Here is an 11,925-nt window from a genome sequence, read left to right on the forward strand (position 1 = left end):
AAGTGACACTATCAGAGAGCTATTAATTTAACAATAGGATTATTACACTGCATCAGATCGAGTTTCTAATACTCTCGAGTTTCTAATACTCTGAACTGCTTGTTTGGAAAACCTATGATAAACATAATTTCAATGACAAATGAACATTTGCGATTTCTCTCTGAGTGACAGGCTGAAACAATGATATGCTCTTCCCCGAGATAGCCGAAGTTACGTAATTAATTGTAATACAGTATCCACAAAAGTAGTAAATCTTGTCTTGAAACAAGTGCAAACTCGTGAAGTTTAATGGGGGCATCTTGAATGTCATATACGTAGCTTTTGAAAGGTTAATGTTTATGTTAAGTAAGAGGTTACCGATTTAAATTAAATATTACATGTTCTGGAAAGCGCTTTGTTACAGCTGCGGCTTTTGTGAATGCGCTATATAAATAAGGATGTATTGTATTTAAACCTATTGTGTGATAGTACTGTATATGTTAAACTGCTCAGTGACGTCTTGGTGGTGACGTCACGTTTAGGCCAAAGTGTAAATAACAACCCCGACGGCTACATTAGATGCGTTACATTTACGCTGCTCAGAAGGAGAGCAGTGAAATATTTCCGAATTGGAACTTGAACTTATCATATAAAAAAATGTATGTTTTTAAAGAGATTAGAAATGAAATCAGCTGATCGAGGCGGTGGGAGGCGGGCTCAAATACGAGTGGACGCCATCTTGCAGACTTGGATGAGAAGAAGCCTCATTTGTGCTTTCGGCTACCATTTGACAAAGCTTAAAAAAACGAAAAACGACGATTTACTTCACTTATCTGAGGTAATGAGCGGCTCAACTTGGATGTTCTGTGTGTGTGTTGAATCCTCCGCTGGACGACCGTGGTGCACGTACCGTGTTGTTTGGGAATATGTTATGTCGTATTTCGCCGTCATTAGCTGGCCATCTGGCTAGCTTGCTAACGCTCTGTGACGTTGAATGTTAGTGTTGATTAAAAAAGACGAAAGCATAACCGTGATGCCTGCTAACACCTTATACCATGCATCGCCGACTTAATGTTGATAATTAAATAAAAATTGCGTTTGGGCGAATTCTCCAACACGCCAATCGAATTTTCCAGTGCTAGCGGCTTCTACGTCAGCTTTTATTCTCCGAAATCCACTTTAGCTGCAACATTTAATAGCTTTTACCGTCGAGGCCTATTTTGTATCGTCTGAGACTTTCAGGTTTTAACTGTGAAGTCTTAATGTCTGTGACTTTGTTCAAATCACATTAAATGGCTCGTACGGGCCCGCAAGGTATTTTCTAAGACGTATTCGTTTTACTTTTAAAGTCCTAATGTGCTTGACTCTATTTCCTTGTAAGAGCTTCGTGTCGTTTACAGCTATCGCCTTTTTTTTGGGGGGGGGGGGGTCGTCCTTCGCACACCATTGACTTGTTTTTCGTTACATGCTGGAAGACTGACTACTTGTTTGCTGTAGGGTTGAAATAAATCCGACGAAGAGGACGCAGCAGCTTAGAGTTCCCCGAGATGGCCAGTTTGAACAAATCGGCCCGTGCTTGAAGTCAGCTAAGGCCTCTCGGAGTTTGGATTCCAGACACCTGCTGTCAAACTCCAAGCTCGCCCCAAACTGAACTGCTCAAGCTCCCCTCATTCCCAACAGAAATCTGTTCAAAAACATTGAAGAGAAGTTTTTGCTTCATGTCCCAGAAACGTCAATATTGTATTATTGGGAGTGATATTTGGACACATTGTACAGTAAACACAGCCCCGAGAGGGGAGGACTACCTTTAATTGTGAGTGTTTCCAGCTGAGTGGATTCACTCCTCACTTGAGCTTCATCGTTACTGGACTGAGAAGCTAAGAAAGAAATATAGGAAATATGAGCACTGCCAGGACGGAGAACCCGGTCATCTTGGGCTTGTCGAACCAGAACGGACAGCTCCGGGGCTCGGTGAAGCCGACCGGAGCACCAGGTGGTGGCGGTGGAGGAGCTCCCCAACAGCCACTCAACCAGATGAAAGGCACAATCAACAATGGTAATGCCCAGACAGCCCCCACGAATAACGCTGTCATCAAGTAAGTTCCATATCAGCGAAATACATCAAGAATAGTTGATAACATGACAAATTTGTGCTTTCATGTGATTAGTTCTCACGAGAGTTTGGACTTTTGCAGGCCTGGAGATGACTGGAAGAAAAATTTGAAGTTGCCCCCAAAAGACATGAGAATGAGAACTTCGGTTTGTATTTTTTTAAAACCCTAAAACTTTGAATACATTTTAGATGGACATTCCTACGGAACCGTTATTATTCCAGGATGCTCATTTCATTGCAAAATAATTTTATTCCCAAAGTAAATTTATGACTAACGTAATTTCAACCTCATTTAAAATTAAATGACTTGAAATTTATTTTGACAAGAAAAAAATAAAAAGTTAATGATTTGTTCATAAAATTGATCAGTTTGATCATTAGATATCTTGTCTGTGTAGTGTATGCAGTTAAACACAGGTTGAGCACAATTTGCAGATGATTGTATTCGCTTTTTATTTATGTTTAACACAACATCCCAACTTCATTGGAACTGGCTTTGTAGTTCCTTGATGCCAATTATTATTTAGACAGGGCTTTGGCAGCGTCTTAGGGTGTTGCAGAGACAGCACAAACACCCAAAATGGGTGAATTTATGACTCAAGTGCAGATGTGTTTACTTTGGTTACATATTGAGTGACCTGAGAAACTTCCAGTTGCTAATGTCACATCTGCTGGCGCTCCACAGGATGTGACGGCAACAAAGGGCAACGAGTTTGAAGATTACTGCCTAAAGAGGGAGCTGCTCATGGGCATCTTTGAGATGGGCTGGGAAAAGCCATCTCCCATTCAGGTGCAGTTCCTCCTCCGCAAATGCTTAACGTCATCTCTCTGTCAGAACATGCATACCTTCATGTCGCAATGCTGGCCGACTCATCAAAGTATCAATTTTCGCTGCTGCTCTTAGGAGGAAAGCATTCCCATCGCGTTGTCCGGGAGAGATATCTTGGCCAGAGCCAAGAATGGCACAGGGAAGAGTGGAGCCTACCTCATTCCCTTACTTGAGCGCATTGACCTGAAGAGGGACTATATACAAGGTGGGCATCTCTATAGCGTTGGGCAACCTTAGGCGCGGGGCCAAATATTAACACCATATTAATTCCGGTACACTGATCATTTACATTCGGTGGCATTGGATAGTTGTGTCTTAAAATTTTTGTTCCCCCTTTCTAAAACGAGTTAATTAAAACCTACTTGTTTAATTTCCTTATTTTCTTATTAAATGACTTGCTAACAAATTTACACATAGGTATAAAAGACAAAAAAGGGACATACACTTTTCACGAGACGGCAACAATATGAGAAAATGAGCATGAATTATTAAAAACGATCCGTCTCATGAAATTTGCGCGTTGATTTCTTGCAAATATGATTTCCGTTTTACCTATTTAACTTCTATTAATTAATTGCTTGACAAATATAAGTGTGAATAGAACATGATTTTAGAAAAATCGTTTTTGTTGCATTAATTTAGCATTTTTTCCACATTAGGTTTATTGATGAAGCATTTTTAATTCATCTCAATTTGTTGCCAGTACCCAAATTTTTCCACAAAGTAACTTTTTTCACTTTAAAATGTACTAATTGGTTCGTTGTATTTTTTTTTTAATCCAGTCACATACTAAAATGATATGACCCATCTGTCCTTTGTAAACATCAAACTTGCCCTTGAGTGCAAATATTTTCCCACTCCTACTGTACCATGAGATAATGATGCAAATTGGATGTTTGGTCTGCAACAAAAAATGTAGTTGGTAAGTAAACGTTTGTCTTCTCCTTCCCAGCACTGGTGATAGTACCCACCAGAGAACTGGCTCTGCAAGTCAGCCAAATATGTATCCAGGTCAGCAAACACATGGGAGGAGTGAAGGTGATGGCTACCACAGGTGGAACCAACCTACGCGATGACATCATGAGACTGGATGAAACTGGTAACACTTGTCACACCCGGCCGGGCAAGACTGATGCTGACTTGAATTGCATTAGCATGAGCGTGACTCCCTCCCCCCGCCTCCCTCTTCCCAGTTCATGTGGTCATTGCCACCCCCGGGAGGATTTTAGACCTCATCAAGAAAGGAGTGGCCAAAGTCGGTCAAGTGCAGATGATTGTTCTGGATGAGGTGGGATGTGCTCTTTGTTTTTTCCCCTCAGGCTGCATTGCAGTTTTTTTTGTTTTGTTTTTAAAACGCTGTTCTTCATCGCATTTGCCAACAGGCTGACAAACTCCTGTCTCAGGACTTTGTGGTCATGATGGAAGAGATTCTGGGCTTCCTCTCCAAACAGAGACAGATTTTGCTCTACTCTGCAACCTTCCCCCTCAGCGTGCAGAAGTTTATGGTATGCTCACGAATGATAGTCATGTTGAACGAACAAGTTCACACACCACAGGTTGTTTTAGAAATGAAAGCAGGGATGTTATACTACATTTTAATATTCAATAGTAGAGCATTTTATCTCATCTGAAGATAGAGAGGATTAGTAGTTGTTTAGTCAGCTGCTGCAGAAAAAATATACCGGTATGATCTGCGACAGAGAGTCACTTAAAAAAAAAAATTAAAACCCTCACGCATGCTTTAAATATATTGAAGCACATTTTTGTAATGTATTTAAACGCATAAACTTTGCCCACTCGTGCCGCTTTTATTCTGAAGCATTTTTCACTGCGTTTGTAGAACTCGCACCTGCAGAAGCCCTACGAGATCAACCTCATGGAAGAGCTCACGCTGAAGGGCGTGACTCAGTATTATGCTTACGTCACAGAAAGGCAGAAAGTGCACTGTCTCAACACCTTGTTCTCCAGGGTAAGGTGGAGTCTTCTGGTTCAGCTTGGCACCAAACCATTCAATTTAAAAAGAAATGAATGAATAATGTCAGTATCTGACTGTAACGACGTGTATGCCACTTGTCTTCTAGCTCCAGATCAACCAGTCTATAATTTTCTGCAACTCCTCTCAGAGAGTGGAGCTCCTTGCCAAGAAAATCTCCCAGCTGGGCTATTCGTGTTTCTACATTCACGCCAAGATGAGACAGGTTAGTCGTGGCTTTCTCTTTCTCACGAACAGTTGGTTTGAACCTGACGCTGCCTCTGGTGAAGCTCGTCAATCAGTCTTGAAGTTGCCGTCCAACTCAAGTTTATGTTGGAGTTTTAATTCCTTCTCTTTCTCTCCAGGAACATCGCAACCGCGTGTTCCACGACTTCCGAAACGGCCTCTGTCGAAATCTCGTCTGCACTGGTGAGGAGCATACCCCACTTGGATAGCTTTTTTTTTTTTTTTTTTGGTCCTAATTATTGGCTGCAATTGTAATTTAAGGTAAAACATGTTTGACGAATGCCTGTTGCCATGTCACTGAATGATCACACAGCAACAGTGGCCAATTGACTTGCATTCTGCGTACTTTCATCGTGGTTGTTCATTTCTGGTTGTCCCAAAACTCTTTTGGCAGTCAAATATTTGCTTTTGAGTTCAAATAAGATTTTTGTTGTTGTTGTTTCTTTTATAGACCTCTTCACAAGAGGAATAGACATTCAAGCTGTGAATGTTGTGATCAATTTTGACTTCCCGAAGCTGGGAGAGACGTACCTTCATCGCATTGGCAGATCTGGTGAGAACAAATTGTAACCTCCACCTTGTTTATGAACGCAACGAGCAACGGCAAGCATTAAACCTCATCGTCATCGCGCAGGCCGCTTTGGACACTTGGGTCTGGCCATCAACCTGATCACATACGACGATCGCTTCAACCTGAAAGGCATCGAAGAGCAGCTGGGAACAGAGATCAAGCCCATCCCCGGCATCATCGACAAGAGCTTGTATGTGGCCGAGTACCACAGCGAGACCGGAGAAGAAGTTAAGCCATGAGTCGGTGAGTATACACGTGCTCGCGCATTCAAACCACTCCTAATACAATGCAATACATTACATCACATCCTGATTTATGTAGCGCTTTCAAATCAGCTACAGCTGTAACAAAGCACTTGACAAAACGGTTAACATGAATGGGAGTCCTTGTTTTTTGACGGCCACAATATTTGAGGTGACAAAATGTCATTTCAAACGCGTCTTACAACTTGACATGTTAAAGTGACATTTCGTTTTGGGGAAATGCACCAAAGTTGTGCGTGTACATGCGCAGACGTGGAAGACTTTTCCTAATTGCAACAACTCGCGTTTGACAAAACTCCTCTCTGACATTCAAAGCTTGTTTCTTTTGAGATGTCACTTCAACAAAAGGGATTCCTGTTTTTGTTCGTGTGTGGCTGCTGTCTCTCGTGTTGCATGTGGGAGTGAACGTTCCCGTCTTGGATAGGATCTCTGCCGAACCTAAGGAACCTCCCTTCCTGATTGGCCAACAAATCACGGCACCAAATTTAGAGCTCTCGGTCTCCAACGAGTGTCGTCAACAATTCGTGGTTCGTTCTTGAATGAGTTTTTGCTGCCTTTTGTTTTTGAATCATTTTTCCCGACCTTTAATTTTTAAAAAACATTCAAGAGTGTGTTTGTACTTTTTTGCCTTTGTACTTAAACTCTGACTTTTTATTTTTTTAAACCCCACTCCTTGATCACACCCTTGGGTACCGAGAGTAATTACCTTATTTTTAGGCACCTAATCCTAGACCGGTGTGTACCATCATGTTTGACTTCCAAGTGTTTTAAGATTTGAGCTGTTGTATGTTTGAGGTTCCACTGTTTTAAGTCGACTTTCGTCAACAAACATGCAGTTTAACTTTTTTTTTTTTTTTTCTCTGATTCACAGACAAGCCCATCCTCCATTCCCCTTTGGACCATCACCCACCCCAGCCCGATTTTTTTTTTTTTTTTTTTTTTTTGGATCCCTTCACCAGGAATGTGAAAGTTTTTGAATGCGTTTTGGAAGAACTCTTCCCTTTTCACAGGGCTCAATGCTGCACCGCTTGCACTGAAGACACCCCTTTCGACCACATCCCCTCCACATGAGGAAAGTGCGGGGACAAGTGGACTGGAATACCCCCGCACGCAGCGGTGACTCTTGACATGAAGCCAGCACCCAGAACCCCCCTGCTCCTCCAAAAAAAAAAAAGAATCCCCACTTCCATTTGCCATTTTTGTTCTTGGTTTTTGGAATCATTTTGTATGAAGTGCCTTAAGAAGCAGTCCAACTCATTGTGAAGTAATAACCCTCGTCGTCATCGATCATAACCACTTTTTCCATTTCTGCTTCTCCGGGGGCCTGCGCCGCTTCAGTCTGGCTTCACATTGCAGGACAAACTTGGAAACATCCCATACCCCCCCCTCCGCCCAACAGGCAGCGCTGCTGGAGTTTTTGTTTGTATTAAGAAAAGCCAGACTGTCCGTTACTTTGAGTTGTGAACGTTTGCTTCAAGAAGAGCCCGACACTTTCCCCTCGTCTTCAGCAGCAGAGCAAAATTCGCATGATGGTGCAGCCAATCAACAACGAGAGTCCTGAGGATTCCTTAACCAGTGGAGATATGTCGCTTTTTTTTCTCCTTTTTTTTTTGTGGTCCACCTTGCTCACCTTCCTATGGATATCTGTACTTAACTCTGTGAGCCTGTGTATATATAATCTTCATTTTAAGATTCTTTTAAGAGAAGTTAAGAAGGCCTGGCTGCAACACAATACCAACCCTCCTCACGCGCATATACTTGTTGGCACTGGAGGGACCGTTTGAATAACTGCCTGTTGGCTTGTGACTTTATTTATAGTTTTAGAAACGGCAGAATGATTTGGAATCGAAAGCAAAAGACCCCCCCCTGTGCATGAAGTGCCATTGAGGCCAAGTGTCATAATTGAAAGTTGCACTTAAATTGATTAGTCGTGCATTTTTTGTTTTTGTTTTTTTGGCCAGCTTCGACGTGACAGATTGGACTGCATCGTCCGACTCGCTGCAATGCAGATTTGCTTGGTGGATGCTTTGGTTTCACCTCCCGACCTGTTGCGTACGGACATACAAGGACGAAGGCAGCAGCCAATTTGGAGTTCAACGAGAATGTCATGTGGAAAAGCATCAGTGACACATCTTACCTGGGGGGGGGGAAAATGTAGCAGGATTTCAAGCTGCACGACGACACGTCACAAGAGAGAGAGAAAAAAAGCAACCCAGCACAGGTTGGCATTTAGAACGCAGAGTTGAGTTCAGGCAATAACACGGATGGCTTTTTGTACCTGCTCTGCCAACACGAACAGGTTGCTTGGAGGAGATTCCTTAAAAAAAACAAGAAAAACCAAGGGGAATGGCTCTGATGGATGACAAATGGCTTGGACTGCAAACTTGGACTGAGTTACTGGCTTATACTTCTGCCCTTTTGTTTTGTTTGTGGGTTTGGTTATACGTCCTCATAAAAACCCAATTTTTGCACGAAAGCTCTTTGGAGCCTTCTTGGAAAGTTTGGGTTCCCTCTGGAGGCAAGATGTTCTTACAACTGTTCTGACCAACAGCGACGGTTTCAAAATGTTCCTTCTTACGTCCTTGTTGCTTCGGAATGGCGATTTTTCCCTGCTCACTCGCATCTCATATTGTCCCCTGAAGAGTTAACTCATGTAATTTGGCTAATTGGGCAGGGTGGGAGGGAGGGAGGGAGTTCTTTGCGTTTGAAGAAAATATTCAAGCCAACCAAAAAAAAAAAATACGAGTGAGTGAGCGAGTGGGGGGAGATCGAAATTATGCAGACACTCGGCAGCCGTCTGCGGCCTGGCGACATGTCGGCAGTACTCCAGCTTGTTTTAGTTTTCAAGGTGGGTCCTACTGGACAAATGAATATGATGGGATGCCGTCTACTGCCGGCGGTCGCCACGTTGAGAACCTTAGAGACTGAGACTCGAGCATCTTGCCAAACTCTTTAATTGAATCTGTTTAATAAAACAAAGTGTCTCATTCTTTAAGGTCATTTTAAATTGGGGGGGGGGGGAGGGTGAATTGGCTTGCTAGCTGCCCTGATGCACACGAATCCTCCTTGATAGTATGACCAATTTAAAAGCAAACGACACGCCCTTTGTGTCCAATTTGACTCTCGTCACTCTGTCCATGAGGATGCTGTTGATGCATTAGTACACTTGGGGGGTGGGGGGGGGGTGCACCTGTTCGCAAGTGAATGGAGAGGGGTCAAATAAAATGTTGCCCTGATTTACATTTGTTTTTTTTTTGCCCCAAAAAATGTTCAAGTTCGGAAAACCCAAATTTTAATTTTTTAAAAAAAATTTTCTTTTCATGGAAATTTGGTCAGCATTCAATTGGCAGAAATTTCAGTGAGGCTAATTTTACAGAGTTGAGTTAAAGACAACACAAATGAAAATGTCATGATATTGGGCTTAAAAGTTTAAAGTTTGGTTCAAAATAAAGCTCACTGAATTTATTTTTGGGTCTCTGTTTTTCTTTCTCTTTGAAGGCAAGCTGGCTTTGTTTGGCACGTTTTGTACCCACGACACCCAATGCGCTTCACTTTGAACCCTCCTATCATGTTTTGTATACTTAAATTGAGCGACTTGTCTTCACACAAAAATGTCGCAATTTGATCGCTTCAAACTTTGCTCTCATTGCAAAATACAGGAACTCGGATGGCATCGATGATCAACGTTACGAATGGCTTGTGATCAACTCGAATACAGTACGCGGTCATGGAAAGGAGGTACGGTCTTTTTAAGGGTTGTCATTCCTATTGATCACCAGTAGATGGCGCCCTTAGATTTCCTAAAGACCGTGTCAACACTGTCGACGACGGGTGCGAGCCTCTTGCGAGTTTGCGGTCGAATCTTACAATGATTCTGACTGCTGTTAGCTGATATTGGAAAGCGAAATTGGGTTTATTGTTTCCCCTTGCCAATGGCGGGCCCTGTGCTGGAGTTTGAGACCGAAATGTTTCTGACATGTTGATGGATATACAGTGAGTACTTTGAGGGGGAAAAGTTATCGGGGCCCTTAGAAAGTTTGATTTCACCACGATCCTTTGGGTTTTGCAGGTTCTTCAGCCCTGTTGGGACCAGCAGAGAGCACCCCCACAAGCGTTTTCTGGTTGGTCCAATTTGACACTCAGGAATAAAACACAAGGAGAAGACGGGAGACTCAATTCTGGTACCAGGAGGGAACGAGGAGAAGCGTTCAGTTTTAGTTCTCCGCACGTCACCCTAACGATCTCCCCCTTCACCTCATTTATTGGGGAAGCTACTACATAGGTGTGTCCAACCTAAAGGGTGGGGGCTGTTGAACACGCACTGAACTTGTTTGACTATGTGAGTGTAAATAACGTACATGTGTGGAATTGTTATAAAAACATCACGTTGCAGCTGGTGTTGATGGCTCCATTCACTGTCCAACCTTGCTCACTGTTTAGTCTTAACACTTATCTCTTCCCAACCACGTCCTCGGAAAGGTGGTGTCGTCCCTGAACTTCCACACAGTGCACCAAGCATTCTTGATTATAAAAGTCAGGATCTAATGGATAAAACGTGAGTACATAATGAAGAATATATAATGATTATAGATGTGAGTACATAATAATAAAGAATATGTCTTTATTAAAAGCAGAAGCGTTCTTCATTGTGGGCATTGTCAATTAATGATTGCAAGCATACGCGTTCTTCTTAACAAGATTAATCAATTTATCATGGTATGAGTAGGGCGTTTTTGGCCGAAAAAGACGACCATGTATAGTAAAGCGTTTTTGGCCGAAAAAAAACGACCATGTACAGTAAGGCGTTTTGTGCCGAAAAAAACGACCATGGTAAGGCGTTTTTGGCCGAAAAAAACGACCATGTATAGTAAGGCGTTTTTGGCCGAAAAAAACGACCATGTATCGTAAGGCGTTTTTAACCGAAAAAAACGACCATGTATAGTAAGGCGTTTTGTGCCGAAAAAACCGACCATGTATAGTAAGGCGTTTTTGGCCGAAAAAAACGACCATGTATAGTCAGGCGTTTTTAGCTGGAAAAAAACGACCATGTATAGTAAGGCGTTTTTAGCTGAAAAAAACAACCATGTATAGTAAGCCATTTTTAACCGAGAAAAATTACCATGAATAGTAAGGCATTTTAAGCTGAAAAAAACGACCATGTATTATAGTAAGTCGTTTTTGGCCGAAAAAACCGACCATGTATAGTAAGGCGTTTTTAGCTGAAAAAAACGACCATGTATAGTAAGGCGTTTTTGGCCGAAAAAAACGACCATGTATAGTAAGGCGTTTTTAACCGAAAAAACCGACCATGTATAGTAAGGCGTTTTTAACCGAAAAAACGACCATGTATAGTAAGCCATTTTTAACCGAGAAAAATTACCATGAATAGTAAGGCATTTTAAGCTGAAAAAAACGACCATGTATTATAGTAAGTCGTTTTTGGCCGAAAAAACCGACCATGTATAGTAAGGCGTTTTTAGCTGAAAAAAACGACCATGTATAGTAAGGCGTTTTTGGCCGAAAAAAACGACCATGTATAGTAAGGCGTTTTTAACCGAAAAAACCGACCATGTATAGTAAGGCGTTTTTGGCCGAAAAAACCGACCATGTATAGTAAGGCGTTTTTAGCTGAAAAAAACGACCATGTATAGTAAGGCGTTTTTAACCGAAAAAACGACCATGTATAGTAAGGCGTTTTTAACCAAAAAAAACGACCATGTATAGTAAGGCGTTTTTAGCTGAAAAAAACGACCATGTATAGTAAGGCGTTTTTAACCGAAAAAACGACCATGTATAGTAAGGCGTTTTTAACCGAAAAAACCGACCATGTATAGTAAGGCGTTTTTAACCGAAAAAACGACCATGTATAGTAAGGCGTTTTTAACCGAAAAAACCAACCATGTATAGTAAGGCGTTTTTAGCTGAAAAAAAACGACCATGTATAGTAAGGCG

The 11,925-nt window shown here is 42.0% G+C and overlaps 1 protein-coding gene across 1 annotated transcript; it reads left to right on the forward strand.

The window, feature by feature from the left end:
- Positions 1 to 574: 574 nt before the first annotated feature.
- On the forward strand, positions 575 to 9,438 carry ddx6 (DEAD (Asp-Glu-Ala-Asp) box helicase 6). The gene is made up of 14 exons (XM_052078512.1): positions 575 to 817; positions 1,477 to 2,075; positions 2,175 to 2,238; positions 2,778 to 2,882; positions 2,997 to 3,126; positions 3,874 to 4,020; positions 4,115 to 4,209; positions 4,304 to 4,426; positions 4,762 to 4,890; positions 5,003 to 5,119; positions 5,259 to 5,322; positions 5,591 to 5,692; positions 5,774 to 5,953; positions 6,845 to 9,438. The coding sequence occupies exons 2-13, from the start codon at positions 1,879 to 1,881 to the stop codon at positions 5,947 to 5,949; spliced, it is 1,449 nt and encodes a 482-aa protein (XP_051934472.1). The 5' UTR covers positions 575 to 817; positions 1,477 to 1,878; the 3' UTR covers positions 5,950 to 5,953; positions 6,845 to 9,438.
- The last annotated feature ends 2,487 nt before the right edge of the window (positions 9,439 to 11,925 follow it).

Source organism: Hippocampus zosterae, chromosome 10, assembly GCF_025434085.1.
Source record: "Hippocampus zosterae strain Florida chromosome 10, ASM2543408v3, whole genome shotgun sequence".
Taxonomy (NCBI): domain Eukaryota; kingdom Metazoa; phylum Chordata; class Actinopteri; order Syngnathiformes; family Syngnathidae; genus Hippocampus; species Hippocampus zosterae.

What these genes read in the sequence shown, in the direction of transcription:
- ddx6 (XM_052078512.1), top strand. Translation starts at nt 1,879, where the DNA reads ATGAGCACTGCCAGGACGGAGAACCCGGTCATCTTGGGCTTGTCGAAC. An exon ending in AGATGATTGTTCTGGATGAG is followed by an intron (nt 4,210 to 4,303) that starts GTGGGATGTGCT and finishes ATTTGCCAACAG; the next exon opens with GCTGACAAACTCCTGTCTCA. An exon ending in TCAGCGTGCAGAAGTTTATG is followed by an intron (nt 4,427 to 4,761) that starts GTATGCTCACGA and finishes CTGCGTTTGTAG; the next exon opens with AACTCGCACCTGCAGAAGCC.